The sequence below is a fragment of the Candida parapsilosis genome, contig 005569 (assembly GCF_000182765.1).
Source record: "Candida parapsilosis strain CDC317 annotated contig 005569".
NCBI classification, from domain to species: domain Eukaryota; kingdom Fungi; phylum Ascomycota; class Pichiomycetes; order Serinales; family Debaryomycetaceae; genus Lodderomyces; species Lodderomyces parapsilosis.
Window position 1 is genome coordinate 1,079,327 of NW_023503278.1, and position 20,496 is coordinate 1,099,822.

Here is a 20,496-nt window from a genome sequence, read left to right on the forward strand (position 1 = left end):
AGTTAAATAAGCAATTGAGCCTCACGTACTCGTCTCAATTAGGAAATGCACCACGTGCGCTAATAATCCAATTCTTTTAAAGTTTTGAATTTGTTACACAAAAGGGAGACCAATTTTTTTTCTATGTTGAAATGGTTTCATTTCTTTTTTCACGTAAGTCATCTAACAACAAAGAGCCCATTAGGTAACGTACATTTGTATCACTTAGTAAAACAACAAAGCTGGCTCGGAATATTTAAGCCAAGTGTTTTTTTTATTCCTCATCTCATCTTAGTTCCATTTCCAAGCGAATTTACAATTGAGAATAGTTGCAAACACTCCTTTCTGTTGGACTGAAATTGTATACATTGAAACTATGGTGACTCAAAAGGATATTGACTTGAATACACCTTTGGATGCAAGAGCTCCATCAACCTTGTCCAAATCGGCATTGACTCCTGAATTGACCAAAGCAGCAGTCACATTGCATGGAGACCGATACAAACAATCACAGGCTAATTTAACTCGTTTTATTATATGGCATCCTTATTCACTTGCATTGTATTCATTAATTTTCCCATCCATTTTAGTCTACGCATTGTGGGATTACATTTCAATCAGTGATAATTTGGTAGAATTATACTTCATTGCGTCAAGAAACAAACGGGATTTCATATTCCATATAATCAAGTCAGGTCCTACCATTGCTGGTATTTTTGGTATTTTTGGATTTATTGCATACATATTGGGTGATGAAGTTGGTGCCATCACTGATCGATATGTTGCGCAAAAATATTGTGATTATACTTTTGGTTTTGACGTAAAAGAGTTTGCTCAGGATCCCAAAACACCACTTTTGAAGAATGGGAAAAACTCAGAATTGATTATCTACAAAGATCAGCCAATTGCCATTGGTACACTCAAACCAGATTGGGAGCAATCAACGCCAGATAATTTCATTGTCAATATCACTGGTATTCACGTTAGAAAAGTTTTCAAAAAAGTTGATTTTGACCAGTTGTTGATTGAATGGGCTGTATTAAGAGCAAGGGAGTTGTATCAGGAATACTTGTTACAAAAGAAATCCAAGACCAAGAATGGAACTATCTTTGTTGTCACTGATGCTTACTCATTCGACAAAGAACAAGAGGGAACCTTGATACGTTGTGGATTCAAATTACTAAGCTCCTCATTGGAATTGAACCCATTCAGCCCCTCTTTGAAATCTTATGAAAAGTTTTTGAATAGATTACTTGGTATAAGCAGAGACACGTTTGGACTTTTATTGACCACAGAAAGGGACGATGTGGAGTTACTTAAAGAGAGTGACTTGCTTGAAAAAGAACAACTCAGAAAAAGACACTAGTGAATATGACAAAGAAAACTTTAGTTAAATTGTTAATGTATTTAATCTAATAAACCAGCAGTTTTCTTCTTTCTCCTCTGCTTTTGAACTCGAATGACAATCCATACAAACCAAAGCAAAATGGTTGCAATGACCGTGTAAATGACAATCTTGACGAACCACAACGTACTACCCATTAATCTCTTGATAAAAGTTGCATCCGGATCACCATACTTTTCCAACCTTTCTTTTCTTTCTCTTTCCTTTATCCTCTTTTCAGCATTCTTTAATCGTTTCAATGTCCTTCGACGTTGTGCAGACAATTTCTTCTTAAACGCCCTATTTCGACCACCAGACTTCTTCGCCTGCTGGTTCACTTGGTCATTGATGCCTGCTAAATTGGCAGCCTCATGCTCGAACTCATTTTGCTCGTGGATCAAGTCGTTCAACTCGTCGATAGATTCGACGAATCCGCCATTGGGCTTGTACAAGGCGTACATTTTATTTTCTATTATATCAACATTTTCAAATAATTGACCAGTTTCAGCACTTAAACCGAGGAATTTGATCATGGGCAATTGAACGTCAGTTAACGTCACACAGTTTTCCCAATCTTCATGTTTACCGTTATAATTGAAATCAATGGACAAGTATCCGTTTTTGATATATACCAATCTCATTTTGGTTTCCTTTGAAGATGGGTTCACAAGTCCCTTGGCCAGACACCCTGCCAAACGAGTCTCATATCCATCAGTAGCCTTGTTATAGCGAGATCGTCCGTCTCCCATCATTAAATTCACATACGGAAACGTATCACGCTTTCCATTTTTGTATGTGTCCATCATAATTCCAAGCCCGTTGAACTCATTACGAACACCAAATACATCACCGATTTCACTAGGTCTATCTAAAATCCACACAGCCAAGCCATCACCTACCAAACCATGTTTGGCTTCGCTGTTGTGAATATGGAAAGTCAACTCCATTTCAAAAGACTCTGCCTGTATAGGCATTTTACTAAACATATTGGAGGCAGAGTGAGGGACCAAAGAGGTCAATCTTATGTACTCATTGTTTTCCACGAGTGGATGCCCATTGAGATTCCAATTCTTGACATGAAAATGACTGTCATCTAGGTATGGTTTGGTCAAGCCTTGTGCAGCTAATTCGGTCTTTCTCAATGCAACTATATGCGACTCCTTGTTTTGCAACAAAGTATTGATCTCCTCCGGTGTATAGGTTGATGATGAACCTGACAAAAAACTAAATATGTTTGAATAGTAACATATAAAGATGATAAAACAACCACCCAATACCAATAGCGACTGTAGTGGCTTTGATTGCTGGATAGTTCTTTTGAATGACATGTGGAATACTCAGATGCCTAACAAGGATAGTATTTGAAAAAATACTTTAAACGATGGTATGATTCGCTAAAGTTTTTGCGATTTTGACACGCACGCATTTTAATTCAACACTCTACATGCCCATCAAAGACAAACCTCCATCGACTGAATTGAACATATATCATTAGTATCTATTTACAAAATAAAAAGTTGGATCCGTAATACTCTTTTTCTATTTACCAAACACGATTGTTCTCATTGCTGTTAGCAAAGATTCTTTCTTTTCACCTCTAATCTCACTCATCAAACGATTGTAGTACTCTGGATTACCCTTTGGTTTCAACAACTTGTCATTTAGTTTATAATAGTTCTTGTACTTATCATTCACGAGCTCTTTCAAAGCTATAAATTGCAATTTTAAATCCTCTTCCGAAATCGAAGATACGACATCCCGATCTTCGAATCTTTTTAGTTGTGACTCCTTGAAAGACGCGTACGGTTTCAACCTCTCGTTGGGCAAAGTTTTCAATACCGATATCAACTTTTGCGTTATCTGTGCTTTCGGAGAGCTCATGATGTGACGGAATAGGATTGAAGTGAAGTGATGTATGTAATCGCAGACCTTGTGAAATTTTTCTTCAATTCTCTCTCACTTTCTCCATACAGGAATGTTACAACGAATTTTGCAACAATACGTATACTTGTAAAAAGCAGCTAATCTAGTCTTTTTCTGTGCCAGGGATCCGATCTAGTAGTGTTCCAATTGAAGGAGGGTTTGCAAAATCTTGCTTGGCAACTACTTAACGTTGCTAAAGTAGCAAAATCTACAAGTACGCATTTTTACAAGAACGTAACTGAGCTACAGTTAAGCTAACTTAACGACAGAACTTTCTACAAGTACCACAGTCCAAGAGCTTGGTTCTAACAAAATCTGTGGCTAAAGTTCTTGCAAAAGTCTCACATTCGATCTTAGACGAGTTATATTTGCGGCCGGGGAAATATTGATCTGGAAGAGATGGGAAGAGGTGGTAGACAAAAGCCAAGCTAGCTAAAGAATAGAAGATGAAGTGATAATATTCATGGCATTTGCTGACAAGTTTATTACTATAATGGAAGGCGGATATGCGGGTGCCGTCTCAACGGTTCCCCTGCATATCATGGTGCATGCTATTGAGTTTCGATATTTGAAATCTCCTAGAGCCACGTTTTTCTTCAAACGGCTTGGAAGTTCCTTGGGTGCACCCCCACCTGCTTTCAGTTTCACCCTTTTCCGCTGCATTGGTTTCATTATGTTGTTGTGTAAAGATGATTTTATTCAGTTCCGCAATAATTATCCGAACTCGTTTTTGTACTACAATGTGCCATTTTTCCCGTTCTTTAAAACTTTTTCTTAAGATTGCCCATTCAACGATTGTAGCATATTCTTCTCTTCTCGGTAATTACAATCAGCAGTATAGGAAAAAGTCCTGTGTTACTCGTATAACTCTTTCCCTGCATTTTAATGACAACAGAACACAAGTACAAAGACCCTAGGGTTATATTTGTCCGTCATGGTCAAACAGAATGGTCCAAAAGTGGTCAACACACATCGGTTACTGATATTGAACTAACTCCGTTTGGAGAGATGCAAATGAGAAGAACTGGTGAATGCTTGATTGGACCATCTCGTACAAATATGATCAAGCCAGAGAATATCACCAAGATTTTCTCCAGTCCAAGACGTAGAGCTAGACATACCACTCAATTGATCTTGGAGGCTATTCCTCCAGAAATTAGAGACAAAATCCCTATTGAGTATGATGACGATATTAGAGAATGGGATTATGGTGACTATGAAGGTAAAAAGACCGCTGCGATTAGACAATCAAGGTTGGAAAGAGGCCTTGATTCGTGCGATCATCCATGGCTGATTTGGAGGGATGGCTGTGAAGGTGGTGAGGATTACAAACAAGTTACTGAAAGAGTTGACCGATTCATCAACAAATTGAAACTGATTCACGTCAAGGCATTGGAAGATTGCGAACCTAGTGATATTATTGTTGTTGCTCATGGACACATCTTGAGGTGTCTTGTTGCTAGGTGGGTACACGAAGAGATCAACCATGATCCAAAATTGATGTTGGATGCCGGTGGTGTTGGTGTTTTGAGTTATCAACATCACAACATTCACGAACCAGCTATTTACTTGTCAGGTGCTTTTACCGTACCAGTGGAAGAACAAGGCGCTGATATGTAAATGATACTACAGATAGACCTCAAGCATCAACTTGCAGACCCCAAGACTTTTGCAGGATTTATTTGATTTATTTTCAATATATTTATATTAGAGCAAAGAAGATGTCAGAAGTAAATACTCTACCCGAAAAGGGCCACTCTAACAAAGTTTGAACGTTTTACGTACTTTCTAGATTCTATTTCAAATTTAACTCAGCTGTATGCAATGCATCTAACATGCAGCTCCAAAACTGTTGTGCATTCAAGTTCTCCCCAATATAGACACTTTCATTCTCTGACTTATCGAGCGGTAACAGTTTATTCACGATTATGCTCTCTCCCTCGTGAGGTCCACCAATTACTATATCCAACTTTCTTCTTAAATATTGGTAACCGTATTTAGCGCAATCTTTGTCAATGATTGGAAGCAAGCTATAGACTGCTACTGGGTCATGTAATGGAGGTCCACTCTTCATATCCTCTAGTTTAGCATATGCCTTGCTATAAAACATCAATATCTCATAAAAGGCTTTTCTTAGCGGACTATTTCTTGTTTCATCTTCTTCATCATAAATCTGTTTCCGAATAGCACCATTAGCTATGATTTTGTGAGTGAGATTTAATGGTGTTAAGATCATTTTATCCTGCAATTTATCCATAACGGCTTTGATAGCGTGGGGGTCTGTGTGAAAGTTGAATTCGGCATATGAAGTGGCATTACCCATACCAAAGCTACCTCCCATCACAGATATATACTTGATCTTATCAACAACCTCAGGATACTTTTTAATCAAAAGAGCAATATTTGTCATTGTGCCGGTAACAACAAGACAGATTTCATGGGCGTGTGCATCAATGGCTTCCTTAATTGCATCAACATATGAAATCGAAGTGACGCATTTGTTGATTGACGTTTCCGGTAAGTCCACCCCTCCAATTCCTTTTGAGCCATGGACGTCTAATGCATGGCGAGGAGCATTTACCAACGGTTTGTCTTCACCCTCGTAAACTTTGATACTGTATATATTCAATAGATCCAACATGGCTAACGTATTATGTGTCGTCATGTCCAATGGTGCATTACCATGAACGGTAGATATTCCTAACAACTTGAAGCGCGGGTTGAACACCGAAAGTAAGATTGCAAATGCATCATCGTTTCCAGGGTCACAATCTAGCCAGATTGGAATCTGTTGTTTAGTCATGTTTCAAGTGTGTGGCGGGGGTGGGGAAATATTTCAGTTGTCGTTGCTTTAATAGGTTTTATTTATTTATTTATTTTATTTTTTTACTTTTTAAAAAACCCAACGGCTGAAACTCTGTCGATTGTGAGTAATGTTAGTCAGAAAGCAAAAGGTGGAGTGGATTCAGTAGCAAAGTAAGAGTTTGGTCAATGTTCTTCTTGTAAGAAAAATTGTGGTCGATACAATGTGGGTTAACTACGGAAAAAAAAAGAGGGTTTTGGCGAAAAATTAATGTCATGCTAAAGAAGTCTCGGAGGGGAAATGGGAATTGAACCTTAACTCTAATTTCGGTGTATATTATCGAGCACATTATAGCCTTCTGATTGGTAGAGTATAATTGATTATATTTTGCTACGCATTGAATGCAAGTAAAGAGTCCTCATATTCATTGAAAAGCCAAGGTGGCAATATTGAATAACTTACTTTTCAGGCCAATATTGCGCTTTGGTGAAAATGACGTGTAGAAAAACTTGACACAATAGAAAGAGCCATCAAAATAACTAAGGAACGTGTATATGAGTGGCTGATACTATTTTAAAGAGGCAATAACACACTGCATGCGTCTATCTCTTTTGAGTAATGCTTTAAGATTGTTCCTTGACGCCATCATTGTTTTATCCTTAATATGTCAAATTTGCGCTTTTTCAAAGATGGATGGTTCACTCAATATTTGATATATGGATATAATACAATTAATAAATACAAAGGTGCCCTTTCGTGACATTGTGAAAGGAATACTCAACGTTCGCGGCCACACCAAATTGGGATATACACTCACATGTCAGGTGTCTCACTACTTACGCGTTTTTCATTAACTCCTTCCTCTCCTCTTCCTTCCAATTGTTCCCATTCTTTGCAAACCTCGTAACCAACTGTTCCAATAACGTCCTCAGCCCAACAAATGTCCAAATGGTTATAGGTGGGTATATTGAAGTGCTTGAAATTCTGACCTTCAATGTACCCTGGCTCGTAATGTTGCATATGTGACACCAATCGTTTTCCGTCAACAAGATAATCATCGTCACCTGTAAAGATTAAAATAGGTACTTTGCAGGTTTGCCCAAACCAGGAAATGTGATACGGAAAAGCCATTTTTGCATCATTTGATTTGTACGTATTAACAGAATAGTGATCACCGTTAAAGTACGTTTCTTTTGGTTGCAACATTTCGACAAAGCCACCGGGCGCAAAATTGGCCAAATAATACTGCATCAATTGAACCGAGACATAGCTCATATTAAAAATAAAAAGGATGTGCCACACCAATTTGTCGCTACCCCAGTTTCGTCCAGTCCATCCGAATAAAAATTTAAACATGTAGTAGGATAGTTTACCAAACAACCATGTTTGAGCAATCGTGTCACGAACAAGACACAAGTTTCGAAGCATGGCACAAAACCCGAATATCATCGTCCACAATGATTTGGGTAGCTTGACGAGTATTTTGATGAATGATCGTGTATAAAACAATTGTCCCGGATAGATTGCAGGTGCTAATGGTACAAATAAATCAATTTTTTCATGAATAAACGAAAAGTTCGGGTTCAGCAACATAAGGAAGCTTTGGAGACCACCTTGCAGATGCCCGAATAAAGTAAGCTTGTCATGTTTTGGTTTCATGCTCATCACTGTTTCAATCATAGCCGGTAAATCTTGATACGCCAACTCCTTCATTCCCCATTTCCAATACAATTCGCTATTGTACAAGTTACCCTTTATCGTAGCATGGCGTGCTCTAAACCATGAACGGTTGTTTCCCATCCAGACGTCTTTTCCTTGTTCGTGAAAGTAATACGCCAATGAATTTTGTCCACTGGCAATAAAGTTACCTGAACACGATAGAAGTCCATGTTGCATAAACACTGGTTTTCTCAAATCTCTTTGCTCCTTTGTTTCCTTTGGGTCTATTATATGGTGCAAGACTAAAATGTACCCATCTGAAGTCGTAACGTCATATTCTTCTAAATCTAAACCTAATACCTGAAGATAATACTGCAAATCGCGAGACGCCTTGAGTGATTTCATGTCTTGGAACGCTTGTCTCGGTACATATCCATGACTTCTAACTTCAATATCAGGTGGTTTCAAATTGTTCTCGCCTTTGATTCCTTGATACCAACTATGGATTATTGCACCAGTACATAGTATAGTTGCGTATACGACTGAGCATAATGAACTGATAAATATTATTGTATACTTTTGAAACCAATTATACTTGACCTCGGAAGAGCCGCTCTTGCTTTCCTCAGTCTTCATCGCTGATACCGGAGTTTCTGTGACGAGGTAAAACAATTGCTCATCGAAGAAACAATCGGAAAAATCGTGAAGACAGGAATAGTGCTATGAATTTCGGTGAAGAAAAAATAATCCGGAGATAAGATTGTACCCGATGGACCCTTTTAGGCTGGAATCGATTGGTGATGTCTCGAGGTATTAGCCACATCTTGGACTAGTAACTAGAGATAGGTAGTGTAACGTGCTTACATGTGGTCAATCTTTGTTTTTGTGAAGGACTGTAGAGGAGCAGTTTACATCCCGATGATGAAAGAAGTCGTAAGTTCTTGAAGAAACGAGCGTTATCTGCCAGTAATTGAAAAATCGGTAAATTGACTAGAAAGCCATTGGAATCTCTCACAATTGCGATTGCTCAGCAACCAGTGACTCGAGATTTAGGAACCTCTGATTCCTGACAATTTGTTCAACTACATAGCTGTTGACTCTCAGCGGTACAACCTTTCAAGTTGTTATGGGTCAGAAGTTCTCCAAAGCGTCTGTAAGAATGTAACAAGATATAGTTGCGCCAGACACTGTCATCATATCAAAAAAAAACCCAACGGAGGATCCGCAATTTCTCTCAAAGGAATCAGCCCGAAGGCTAACTACAACTCCAAAAGAGGGCCATAATCAATGACTGATACGCGAGATTTCATCATGTAGTATAAAACTTGGAAGGTCATACAAAGAAAAGAGAAAAAAGAAGGGGAAAAAGAAGATGTAGAAAAATTTTTCTCAATTGTGGTTTGGTATTTAAAGTGAGAGACAAAACCCAAAAAGAGTCGTGTTTGGTGATGCAAAAAAAAAAAAGAAAAAGGGAAGGGTACTCATCTCATCAATAATTGAGGTTACAACGATTATTTAAGCTGATTGACTCTGTGACCGTAATGCCGCCAAAGAGAAAGCCTTCTCAAAAATCAGAGACAAACAAACAGAAGAGACACAAGGATGAACTAACTGTGTTGTCATTGGAGGATGTAACTTCACTTGGAGAGCAGATTCGAGATGCATCAAAGTTTAACAACTTTATCACTTTGCTCAGTCTATTACAAAGAATTCCGAGCACTTTTATGGAAAAGGAGGTTACAGACACAGAGAAAATGGGCCGCCATATTCTTCTTACCCTTTTCGAACGATTTGAAGCATTATTCAAGGAGGGGATGATGGTAGGATCCAAGAAACACAACGAAAAGCAAAGACTAGTCGTCAACTGGTTGGCAGATAAATACAAAGCTTTTAAATCAACAATACTCAAGATGTTACTGACTGATCTATCCAATGAAACGTCATTGCAATTAGACTCAATGGAAGTTTTTTTGAATCTCATCAAGTTGGAAAGTCAAACTTTAGAAAAGCAATTTCCCAAAAAGACGTATCAGCTATTTCTTGAAGCAATATTACATAGTAACATAGGCAAAGTCTTGCCAGATGGATCATCTAATAACTTCATCGTTATGGATTTTGCTGACACTTTCAAGCACCACTGGGATTTGCAATTTTACTTTTTCGACAATTTGAATGAGGTATTATGTTCTTGGAAGGACGATTTATCTGAAAAGGAACTTCAGAGAATATTTGCAAACTTTGTCACGATTATACGAAATGGACTCCAATTTCATTCGGAGGACCTCGAGAATGAAAATACACTTGTTGTAAAAGATATATTGCCATCAACCATTTACAAACACAACAAGTTCAAATCGCATTTTCAAAAATGTGTGTTGTCACTTTTATCGTACCCATTGTCTTCATCTCAATACAAATTGATCTTGTCCATTCTACATAAACGAATCATTCCATACATGTCACAACCTCAGAGCCTAATGGATTTCTTAACAGATGCATATAATTTACAGGACGACTTGATTATACCAATTTTATCACTCAACTCGCTTTACGAGTTGATGAAGAGCTATAATTTGGAGTATCCCGATTTTTACTCCAAATTATATTCGTTATTGAGACCTGAGTTGTTTTACACGAGGTATAGATCTAGATTCTTTCGGTTATGTGATTTGTTCTTGTCATCCACCCACTTATCTGCAAATTTAGTGGCTTCATTTATAAAGAAACTAGCAAGATTATCGTTGACATCAAGTGCGTCAGGTGTGGTTATCATCATCCCATTCATTTACAATTTGTTGAAAAGACATCCAACTTGTATGATAATGTTGCATAATACAGACGACAATGCACAAGTTGGAGACCCCTTTGACAATCTTGAGACGAATCCTTTAAATACGCAAGCCATCAAATCATCGCTCTGGGAATTAGAAACGTTGATGAGGCATTATCATCCAAATATCGCCACGTTGGCCAAAATTTTTGGTGAACCATTTCGAAAGCCGAACTACAATATGGAGGACTTTTTGGATTGGAGTTATCAGAGTTTGTTGGAAACTGAAAAATCGCGTAGATACAAGAGTCAAGCTGCTCTTGAATTTGAAACCTTCGATGGTGTTTTGTCAGAGAAGGATAAGGAAGGAAATTACTTGCTTCAAGGATGGAATTTATAAGAAGATTAAGTGTATATGCGTAATGGTTACGAGGCTGATGTCTTTCAGCACTTGTCGTAGGCGGTGAAACCTGAAATTGTACTACATCCGCACCATTCTAATTTAACCGCATTGGGAAATCTTATGAAACGCGTGTTGATTTTCTAATTTTTTTTTTTTTATTTTTCCTTCTTGCAAAACCCATTCCTGATGCTTTATAGAAAAAGGAATCGTAAATTCACACACTTCGACTGATCTTTTTGCTCAAATTATTATCATTTCTATCGTCGATTCACTAAATCAGTCATGGACGATACTACTCAATTTGATGACCAACCTTTGGATGCTGTGTTTGGTGACAGGGTAAGAAGGTTTCAGGAGTTCTTGGATAGAATTGATTCAAACACCGGCGTTGATTACAGAGCTCAAATAAGAGACTTGATTATCAAAGGTAAATATAGATTGAATGTTTCGATTGACCAAATAAGAGATTTTGACAGAGAATTTTGGCAAGGTTTATTAAATCAACCAGCTGATTATTTGCCAGCTTGTGAACGTGCCGTGAGAGATACTGTTTTAACAATCTACGACCCAAGCGACTCATCATTCCCAAATGATTTCGATACCAACCAACAATATTACTTGAGCTTTAAGGGAGCTTTTGGTAATCATTCGATTACCCCTAGGTCTATTGACTCAAACTATTTATCAAAGATGGTTTCTATTGAAGGTATTGTCACGAGAGCTTCATTGGTTCGTCCTAAGGTTATCAGGTCGGTTCAATATGCCGATGCTACAGGCAGGTTTTATGCTAGAGAATACAGAGATCAAACCACTTCTTTCGATGCTATTTCAACCCCTCCAATTTACCCCACAGAGGATATGGATGGAAATAAATTGACCACTGAGTATGGTTATTCAACATACAAAGACCATCAAAAGATATCCGTCCAAGAGATGCCAGAAACCGCTCCAGCTGGTCAGTTGCCAAGATCGGTTGATGTTATTTTGGATGACGATTTAGTCGATTTAACGAAACCAGGAGATCGTGTTCAAATAGTTGGTGTTTACCGTGCATTGGGTGGTGGCGTAAACAACAATTCCTCATTCAAGACGGTTCTTTTAGGTAACTCGGTTTACCCATTACATGCGAGATCAACAGGAGTTGCCTCGCAAGAAAAGATTACTGATCACGATATTAGAAACATTAACAAGCTCTCAAAGGACAAAAAGATTTTTGACATTTTATCCCAATCATTAGCTCCCTCAATTTATGGGTTTGAGCACATAAAAAAGGCAGTTTTATTGATGATGATGGGAGGTGTGGAAAAGAATTTGGATAATGGTACACATTTGAGAGGAGATATAAATATTTTGATGGTTGGTGATCCATCGACTGCAAAGTCTCAGATTTTAAGATTTGTTTTGAATACGGCCTCATTGGCCATTGCAACAACTGGTAGAGGGTCATCCGGTGTTGGTTTGACCGCTGCAGTCACGACAGATAAGGAAACTGGTGAAAGAAGACTAGAGGCTGGTGCGATGGTTTTAGCAGATAGAGGAATTGTGTGTATTGATGAGTTTGATAAAATGTCTGATTCAGATAGAGTTGCTATTCATGAAGTCATGGAACAACAAACAGTTACTATCGCCAAGGCTGGTATCCATACATCCTTAAATGCTCGTTGTTCAGTCATTGCTGCAGCTAACCCGGTATTCGGCCAGTATGATGTGCACAAGGACCCACATAAAAACATCGCATTGCCGGATTCGCTTTTATCTCGTTTTGATTTGTTATTCGTTGTCACTGATGATGTGAATCCGACAAAGGATAGAGTGATTTCTGAACATGTGTTGAGAATGCACAGATTTGTGCCACCTGGCATGATGGAAGGGGAGCCAATTAGGGAAAAATCTAGTGTGACGTTGGCCGTTGGTGATGATGAGGTAAATGAACAAGAGTTATTGGAACAACCAATATTTGAAAAGTTCAATGCTTTGTTGCATGCGGGTGTTGCAAGGAGTTCAAAGAAATCGCCCACAATTTTGTCAATACCATTTTTGAAAAAGTATATTCAATACGCTAAACAAAGAATCAAGCCTGTGTTGACAAAGAGCGCATCAGATTATATTGTCACTACTTACTCGTCGCTAAGAAATGATTTGATCGGAAACAATCAAAGAAACACGGCGCCAATAACTGCAAGAACTTTGGAAACTTTGATTCGTTTAGCTTCCGCTCATGCCAAGGTGAGATTATCTAAAAGTGTTGAGGTTAAGGATGCTAAGGTTGCCGAAGAGATGTTGCGGTACGCTTTGTTTAAGGAAATTCCCAAGAAACAAAACAAGAAGAGAAGAACGGTTGAAGAAACTTTTGATTCAGAACTGGAATCTGACGAGGATTCGGAAGAGGAATCAACAGGAACAAGACCAAGTACTAGGAGAACGAGGCTAATGGAACAGCAACAGCAACAAGAACAAAGGACACCAGATACCACACCAGAACTACCATTAGGAGAACAAGATGTGGACGGCGAGACTGAGGAAGTTGGTGAAGAGTTGGAACAATTTCACATCACTAATGCAAATGAACAACAACAGCAGCAACAACAAGAAGCTGTGTTGGTCGAAGAAGATCAATCGAGTTCCAATGTGCATCGTCCATTGGGTGATAGAGCCACAAACACCGAACAAACGTCAACAATAAGCTCTGAGAGGTTCCAGACATTCAAAAGAGTGCTTCAGAAGGTGATTCGTTCAGATGTGTTTACCGGTCCAGAGTCACAACGTATCGCACCAATTGATAGCGTCATGAAGGCTATCAATGACGAAATGGCACAAGAGGAAAAGTTCACAGACTTTGAACTTGAATCTGGACTTGAAAAGATGCAAGAGGATAATAAAATCTTCCTTGCCGAAGGTAAAGTGTGGACAATGTAGTGAGAATTAAGTTAGGGCTATTGGGATTTTCTTCTGTGTATTAGTTTATTGTACGAGTAAAAACAATTCGATTTGGTGTTGTCTCAAGTGTGATCCTATGTAATTGATGGATCCCTTCCGTATGTATTCACTGCATAAATGATGCTATGGTGCACTGTCACTCTCCTCACAATCTCCAACTATCCAACCCTGTGATCACGCAAACATCGGTAGCGCCGAATTTTTAACAAATATCACATTTTCTATGTGCTTAACCTTTTCTTAACACTTAATCAATTTACAATGTCTCAGACTTCGATTGAACCTGTCGATAGAGATAATGGAAAGCCAGATAACCTAAATGATATGTCGTATGAAAGGTCTCCCTCTCCTGGAAAAATTGGGAAACAAAGGAGGAAAAAGAAACGTGGGAACAAGAAAAAGAGTCAACTTAGACTTGAAGATACTGATCAAAGTATACAACAAAACCAGCAGGGAACCCAGGAGTACGAAACACAAGAGGATGATTACTACAGTGAACATCTGTACAATGGTGAGTTGTTAATGCATACATATCACACACTACCATTATCACTGCGAAAATTTTGGAATCGAAGATACGAATTATTTTCTAGATACGACGAAGGTATATATCTTTCAGCAGAACTATGGTATAGTGTGACTCCAGAATTGATTGCCAAATATATTGCACAGCTCTTTGTCAAGATTTTACCACCCGATGCTAATTACGGATTGGATGTGTGTTGCGGAGGAGGCGGGAATATGATCCAGTTTGCCCAATTTTTTGACTCAGTAGGTGGGATAGAAATCAATGGCACGAATTTGTGTTGTGCTGAACATAATGCACAGGTATATCAAGTTCAAGATAAGACGTGGACATTGAAAGCCGACTGGAGAGAAATTACTAAACTTAAAGAGAATAAAGAAATAAATTACGATTGGATTCCGGAAAGTATACGAGAAGCAAGGAAAAACGTACCATCTAATCGGATATTTGACTTTATATTCAGCTCCCCACCATGGGGAGGCACGAACTATGATCGACATGAATTCAATTTATATGCTATGCAACCATTCAATATCACCGAACTTTTGAAAACAATGACGCAATACACCGATAACATTGGGTTATTTCTCCCGAAGCTGTCGAACTTGATGCAATTGAGCTTAACTACTAAGGAGGTATATGGTGACTATAAAAAATGCAGGGCGGTTTATATAAACTCAAAAGGCAGGTGTGTTGCTTTATTGGCATTATTTGGCGATACATTTACAGCGAGATTTGATGAATTGGACGATATCAGTGAGGAGGCTTTATTAGGAACTGCTGTAGATGAGACCGATCAAGGTGAAAAGAACGCCGGTCAAGGAAATGTGGACAACGAAACAGAGGACGAGGACGGAGCTTCGGATGCGGAAAATAGAGAAGAAGTTGCAGAAAGTAGCTCTGAAGAGGTAGAATCGGATATAGGGGAATATAACTAAACCGAGTCAGACGATTGACAGCATTGTTGTGTATTGCAATTGTGGTGAATGATCATGTTTGGTAGCGCCTCATTTGCGATCGAGACTCTTTTTCTTCTGAAAATCGCCCACTTCTTTTGATGAGACATAAACACAATAAAAAGTCACAACTGGTTTCTAACCTTTGCCGACATTTTTGCAACTTGTAAAGGCTGACGACAATACATAAGGGTTTGCAAAAAAAAAGACACTGGTTAACGTTGATAAACACACAATTGGAGTTATAATTTGCACGATCCTATGAACTCATCTTCGCGTATTCGTACAAACGATCAGAATGTGGCGTTTTTGGAGGCCAAGGTTGACCGGTTGACCAATCAATTGAGCAAACTTGAAAATGACCGTATATTATCCTTGCAACGTGAAGTGGCAATGCTGAGACAGTTGCTTGATTTCCAAAATGCAAAATTGGATAAAGTCACATTGTTGTTGACAGATTTGGTGACACAATTGATGCATAGGAAGGGGAAATCTGGTGATGATGAAGTTGAAATGGAATTGAGAGCACAAGGTGCTCCTCCTGAGGTAACAGAGGATGACGATGAGTCAATGTTACATTCAATCAGAGCTTTTCAAGATAGTGTCAATGTGAGTGATTTACAGCGTCACAATTTGCCACTGCAAATCAACCAAAACATGAATCATTTACAGACACAGCAACCACGTCTGATTGTTCAACAAAGTATACTTGACCACAATAGAGTTTCGATGCAGCGTATGCAACAACAATTGACCCACCACCAGAATCAAACCACCGTACCGGATCCTTTAGACAGAGATTTGGAGAATAATATGGACCCCGAGTTGCATCATATATCAGGCGTGGTTCCCAATGAGCGACAAGATCCGTCATCTAGTCAAATCCAACAGCAGCAAACACGAGGCTCAAGAGAAACCCGAAACGACACATCTGCGAAACAAAAGCCTAGAGGAAGAAAGAGAAAAAGAGGTGGTGCAAATGAGGAGGTAAATCAGTTACTTTCTGAGGACCAAGATGCTTCTACAAACAATCAGGGCCAAAATGTAAAACCTGAAACAAAAGTTCACATTGAGTTTATTCACAATCCAACCTCCATTCGTGATATTTACGATGAGTTTTTTAAAGGCTATAAGGGTCAAGGGCCACTTTGTGAAATGGATGCCAAGTACGGAAAGCTTAATTGGAGGGGAGACTCGCGATCTAAAGAGAGTAAGAGATACCAAAGAAGGAAACGCATTTGTGATGCTATAAAAAGGGGCAGCTACAAGTATAACAAACTGGATGATGAAATGATAGAATACTTAGAAAGCTTTCGAAAGGAAAAATCCTTGACTTGGGTTATGAATGGCAATATTCCGGAAGACCTCAAAGAGTGAGAAGAAGCAGGATGAATGGAAGCAAAGAAGAATAAGAGAGGGGTGACTTTGTGTCAAATAAAGTAGTTATTGATGTGGAGATATAAAAATAATGCTCTAAAAAATGATTCTACATCCTTCCTTGCCTGGTACCATTATAAACAATCTGTGTGGTTCTTTTCACTTCGTCTTTATTTAAATTGCATGACTTGCGTTTGTATCGAGGAGTCCTCATTGATTGCGTCTGTGTCGAGACCGGCATCGAAAATGAAGCAACAACAGAAGGGATACATTGCAATTTTCAGACTTGTTTCAATATTTTCTTAAGATAATACGGAGTGTTCAACATTCCTCCATACTCTCTTTGGTCACTACACACTTGCGCTTCACTTGTTGGTGCCTTTGGCAGCATCGAAATTGGGCCCTTGAGACATTTTTTTTTCTTTTTTTTGCTGCGAAAGTTGGTTGGACTCATTCTTTTGTCGGTTCTGAGATCTTTTTTTTTTCTACAACATTCTATGATGATTCTATAGAGCTACCAGATCACTGCGACATTTCCTAAGCAATGACGTTTATAAAATTTTCAAATATAAAAAAGTTTTCCAAAAATCCTCCTCCATCCAACTGCTATTCTTTTTTGAATAAATTCAATTTGGAGACACTAATTTTCAACAGAATAAACCACATAAACAATGTTGTCTGCTAGAAGTTCGTTGAGAAGCATTGCTCGTCAATTACCAACCTCCACTAGATTTGCCGCTGTTCGTGCACAATCCACCACAGCTGCCCCAACTGGTCCAGTCATTGGTATTGACTTGGGTACCACCAATTCAGCTGTAGCTGTTATGGAAGGTAAAACTCCAAAGATTTTGGAAAACTCTGAAGGTGGAAGAACTACTCCATCCATTGTTGCATTCACCAAGGATGGCGAAAGATTAGTTGGTATTCCAGCTAAACGTCAAGCTGTTGTTAACCCAGAAAACACTTTGTTTGCCACCAAACGTTTGATTGGTCGTAGATATGAAGATAAGGAAGTTCAAAGAGATATCAATCAAGTTCCTTACAAGATTATCAAGCACGGAAATGGTGACGCTTGGTTAGAAGCTAGAGGCGAACAATATTCACCACAACAAATTGGTGGTTTCATTTTGAACAAAATGAAAGAAACCGCTGAAGCTGCTTTGGGTAAAAAGATCAACAGTGCCGTTGTCACCTGTCCAGCTTACTTTAACGATGCTCAAAGACAAGCTACCAAAGATGCCGGTAAAATTGTTGGATTGAACGTTTTGAGAGTTGTTAACGAACCAACTGCCGCTGCTTTGGCATATGGTTTGGAAAAGAAGGATGGTGAAGTTGTTGCTGTTTTCGATTTGGGTGGTGGTACTTTTGATATTTCCATCTTGGACATTGGTGCTGGTGTTTTCGAAGTCAAATCAACTAATGGTGACACTCACTTGGGTGGTGAAGATTTCGACATTGCATTGGTTAGAAATATCGTTGACACTTTCAAAAAGGAAACTGGTATTGATTTGGAAAAGGATAGAATGGCCATTCAACGTATTAGAGAAGCCGCTGAAAAGGCCAAGATTGAATTGTCATCCACTGTTTCTACTGAAATCAACTTGCCATTCATCACTGCTGATGCTTCTGGTCCAAAACACATTAACCAAAAGATTACCAGAGCACAATTTGAACAATTGGTTGAGCCATTGATCAAAAAGACCATTGAACCATGTAAGAAGGCTTTGAAAGATGCTGGATTATCTACTTCAGATATTTCTGAAGTTATCTTGGTTGGTGGTATGTCAAGAATGCCAAAGGTTATTGAGACTGTTAAATCCATCTTTGGAAAACAACCATCCAAGGCTGTTAACCCAGATGAAGCTGTCGCTTTGGGTGCCGCCATTCAAGGTGGTATCCTTGCTGGTGAAGTTAAAGATGTCGTTTTGTTGGATGTTACTCCATTGTCCTTGGGTATTGAAACCATGGGTGGTGTTTTCGCTAGATTGATTGCTAGAAACACCACTATTCCAGCCAAGAAATCACAAATTTTCTCAACTGCATCTGCTGGACAAACCTCGGTTGAAATCAGAGTTTTCCAAGGTGAAAGAGAATTGACCAGAGACAACAAGTTGATTGGTAACTTTACCTTGTCAGGTATTCCACCAGCACCAAAAGGTGTTCCACAAATTGAAGTCACTTTCGACATTGATACTGATGGTATCATTAAGGTTTCTGCTCGTGATAAAGCTTCCAACAAGGATGCTTCCATCACTGTTGCCGGATCATCTGGTTTATCTGATGCTGAAATTGAAAAGATGGTCAATGATGCTGAGAAATATGCTGAATCCGATAAATCCAAGAGAGAAGCTATTGAAGCTGCCAACAGAGCTGATCAATTGTGTAACGACACTGAAAACTCGTTGAATGAACATAAAGAGAAATTGTCCACTGAAGCCGTTGACAAAGTTAAAGAACACATCGAAAGATTGAGAGAAATTGTCTTGAAAGCACAAGCCGGTGAAGAAGTTGTTGCCGAAGACTTGAAGGCCAAGACCGAAGAATTGCAAAATGCAGCTATTGATCTTTTCAAGGATTTGTACAAAGACGGTGGTGAACAATCATCATCTGAAGAAAAGAAGGAATAGATGAATACGAGGGATTAGTGCAATACAGACTTTATGCTTATATTGTGTCTATTTCAATGATGATGAATTACGTGTTTTATTTTCACCCTTTGTCCTAAATCTACTGTTTTTCTATATGTTTTGATGTTTTAGAGTTTTTACTTTGCACCTTGACAGATCAATCAACCCCATATTGTACATAGCTTTCAAAGTTTCATCAAAAGTGTGCATTATTTATGTATGTATATATGTATCACATTTGTTGGAATAAAGATTAATCGATTATACATCATTGTAGAGTTTAGTTTTGTCGAGGTTTGGTGATTCCATCATGAATGAAGTAGTAGACTATTGTACCGTCGTCGTTAATCAATGCAATTGTTAGCCTACGTACTCGTCCTTTACCATTCATGGTATTATCAATCGGTTTCCAAATGGAAGTAGACGAATGATTGTCTTCGGAGATTGATTCCTTTTGGACAGAGATACATGGGAGTTGGTTTTCAACTTCATTTTGCTGTGCATCATTGATATTAGAATTTTGCATGCTGGTTTCAGTACAGGAATCTGGCTCATCGACGTCTCCCGAAGTGCCATCCTCGCTTCCATCCTTTTTATACTCTTTTATCTCCTCGAACCAAGAATTAATTTCCCTCACTTTCAATTTGCGATGCTCATTCAATCGTTTACATACAATCCATTCATGTTTCGAATCAGGATCAGTAGAAACCAATTTGGAGGGGGGTAAACCGCTTAGTATATAATTGTTGTGTACTTCCACTTGGGTCCAAAGGTTGTAGTGTATTAGATTTAATCGTACTTGGTCAATTGTAGATGAGGTGAATGGTAAGGTCGTCATATCGTGGTTTCCATGGATGAGACTTGGGCTTTTCGTCACATTTTTTTTGACATTTTTGCTTTTTGCGATGCTCGGAGATGTACCTGCGGTCGCACGTGAGAGTGACACTTTAGGAGTTTTTATCACATTTCGAAATAAATCACGAGGGGAGAACTATTATCTCCGTTAATAGAAGTCCTCGTCACTATCTGTTACCACCATGAAAAGGGGTAACGTACTATTTCTCGAATACAAACCTGCTTCTTTTTATTAGACAAAAGGCTGGATATGCAACCATGATGAGGTCATTGAGTCTGAAACATGTTGATAAGAAG

General features: G+C 38.7%; 12 protein-coding genes across 12 annotated transcripts; 7 read left to right on the top strand and 5 right to left on the bottom strand. All coding sequences in view use genetic code 12, as the record gives it.

Annotated features, from left to right (window-relative positions):
- Window positions 1–355: 355 nt before the first annotated feature.
- Window positions 356–1,345, top strand: PHO86 (Pho86p; the record flags this gene model as incomplete). The annotated part of the gene is made up of 1 exon (XM_036812541.1): window positions 356–1,345. One exon carries the CDS (start codon window positions 356–358, stop codon window positions 1,343–1,345), a length of 990 nt encoding a protein of 329 aa, XP_036663639.1.
- Window positions 1,346–1,386: 41 nt separating this feature from the next.
- CPAR2_104960 (uncharacterized protein) lies at window positions 1,387–2,691 on the bottom strand (the record flags this gene model as incomplete). Its single annotated transcript, XM_036812542.1, has 1 exon — window positions 1,387–2,691. The coding sequence occupies one exon, from the start codon at window positions 2,689–2,691 to the stop codon at window positions 1,387–1,389; it is 1,305 nt and encodes a 434-aa protein (XP_036663640.1).
- Window positions 2,692–2,902: 211 nt separating this feature from the next.
- Window positions 2,903–3,244, bottom strand: CPAR2_104970 (uncharacterized protein; the record flags this gene model as incomplete). The annotated part of the gene is made up of 1 exon (XM_036812543.1): window positions 2,903–3,244. The coding sequence occupies one exon, from the start codon at window positions 3,242–3,244 to the stop codon at window positions 2,903–2,905; it is 342 nt and encodes a 113-aa protein (XP_036663641.1).
- A 927-nt stretch (window positions 3,245–4,171) lies between these two features.
- On the top strand, window positions 4,172–4,906 carry CPAR2_104980 (uncharacterized protein; the record flags this gene model as incomplete). The annotated part of the gene is made up of 1 exon (XM_036812545.1): window positions 4,172–4,906. The coding sequence occupies one exon, from the start codon at window positions 4,172–4,174 to the stop codon at window positions 4,904–4,906; it is 735 nt and encodes a 244-aa protein (XP_036663642.1).
- A 175-nt stretch (window positions 4,907–5,081) lies between these two features.
- CPAR2_104990 (trifunctional uridine nucleosidase/nicotinamide riboside hydrolase/nicotinic acid riboside hydrolase) lies at window positions 5,082–6,089 on the bottom strand (the record flags this gene model as incomplete). Its single annotated transcript, XM_036812546.1, has 1 exon — window positions 5,082–6,089. The coding sequence occupies one exon, from the start codon at window positions 6,087–6,089 to the stop codon at window positions 5,082–5,084; it is 1,008 nt and encodes a 335-aa protein (XP_036663643.1).
- Window positions 6,090–6,902: 813 nt separating this feature from the next.
- Window positions 6,903–8,384, bottom strand: CPAR2_105000 (sterol esterase; the record flags this gene model as incomplete). Its single annotated transcript, XM_036812547.1, has 1 exon — window positions 6,903–8,384. The coding sequence occupies one exon, from the start codon at window positions 8,382–8,384 to the stop codon at window positions 6,903–6,905; it is 1,482 nt and encodes a 493-aa protein (XP_036663644.1).
- Window positions 8,385–9,289: 905 nt separating this feature from the next.
- Window positions 9,290–10,918, top strand: NOC4 (ribosome biosynthesis protein; the record flags this gene model as incomplete). Its single annotated transcript, XM_036812548.1, has 1 exon — window positions 9,290–10,918. The coding sequence occupies one exon, from the start codon at window positions 9,290–9,292 to the stop codon at window positions 10,916–10,918; it is 1,629 nt and encodes a 542-aa protein (XP_036663645.1).
- Window positions 10,919–11,203: 285 nt separating this feature from the next.
- MCM3 (MCM DNA helicase complex subunit) lies at window positions 11,204–13,837 on the top strand (the record flags this gene model as incomplete). The annotated part of the gene is made up of 1 exon (XM_036812549.1): window positions 11,204–13,837. One exon carries the CDS (start codon window positions 11,204–11,206, stop codon window positions 13,835–13,837), a length of 2,634 nt encoding a protein of 877 aa, XP_036663646.1.
- A 282-nt stretch (window positions 13,838–14,119) lies between these two features.
- CPAR2_105030 (RNA methyltransferase) lies at window positions 14,120–15,322 on the top strand (the record flags this gene model as incomplete). Its single annotated transcript, XM_036812550.1, has 1 exon — window positions 14,120–15,322. One exon carries the CDS (start codon window positions 14,120–14,122, stop codon window positions 15,320–15,322), a length of 1,203 nt encoding a protein of 400 aa, XP_036663647.1.
- A 279-nt stretch (window positions 15,323–15,601) lies between these two features.
- On the top strand, window positions 15,602–16,717 carry CPAR2_105040 (uncharacterized protein; the record flags this gene model as incomplete). The annotated part of the gene is made up of 1 exon (XM_036812551.1): window positions 15,602–16,717. One exon carries the CDS (start codon window positions 15,602–15,604, stop codon window positions 16,715–16,717), a length of 1,116 nt encoding a protein of 371 aa, XP_036663648.1.
- A 671-nt stretch (window positions 16,718–17,388) lies between these two features.
- Window positions 17,389–19,344, top strand: SSC1 (Hsp70 family ATPase; the record flags this gene model as incomplete). Its single annotated transcript, XM_036812552.1, has 1 exon — window positions 17,389–19,344. The coding sequence occupies one exon, from the start codon at window positions 17,389–17,391 to the stop codon at window positions 19,342–19,344; it is 1,956 nt and encodes a 651-aa protein (XP_036663649.1).
- Window positions 19,345–19,624: 280 nt separating this feature from the next.
- On the bottom strand, window positions 19,625–20,182 carry SEN15 (Sen15p; the record flags this gene model as incomplete). Its single annotated transcript, XM_036812553.1, has 1 exon — window positions 19,625–20,182. One exon carries the CDS (start codon window positions 20,180–20,182, stop codon window positions 19,625–19,627), a length of 558 nt encoding a protein of 185 aa, XP_036663650.1.
- Window positions 20,183–20,496: the final 314 nt, after the last annotated feature.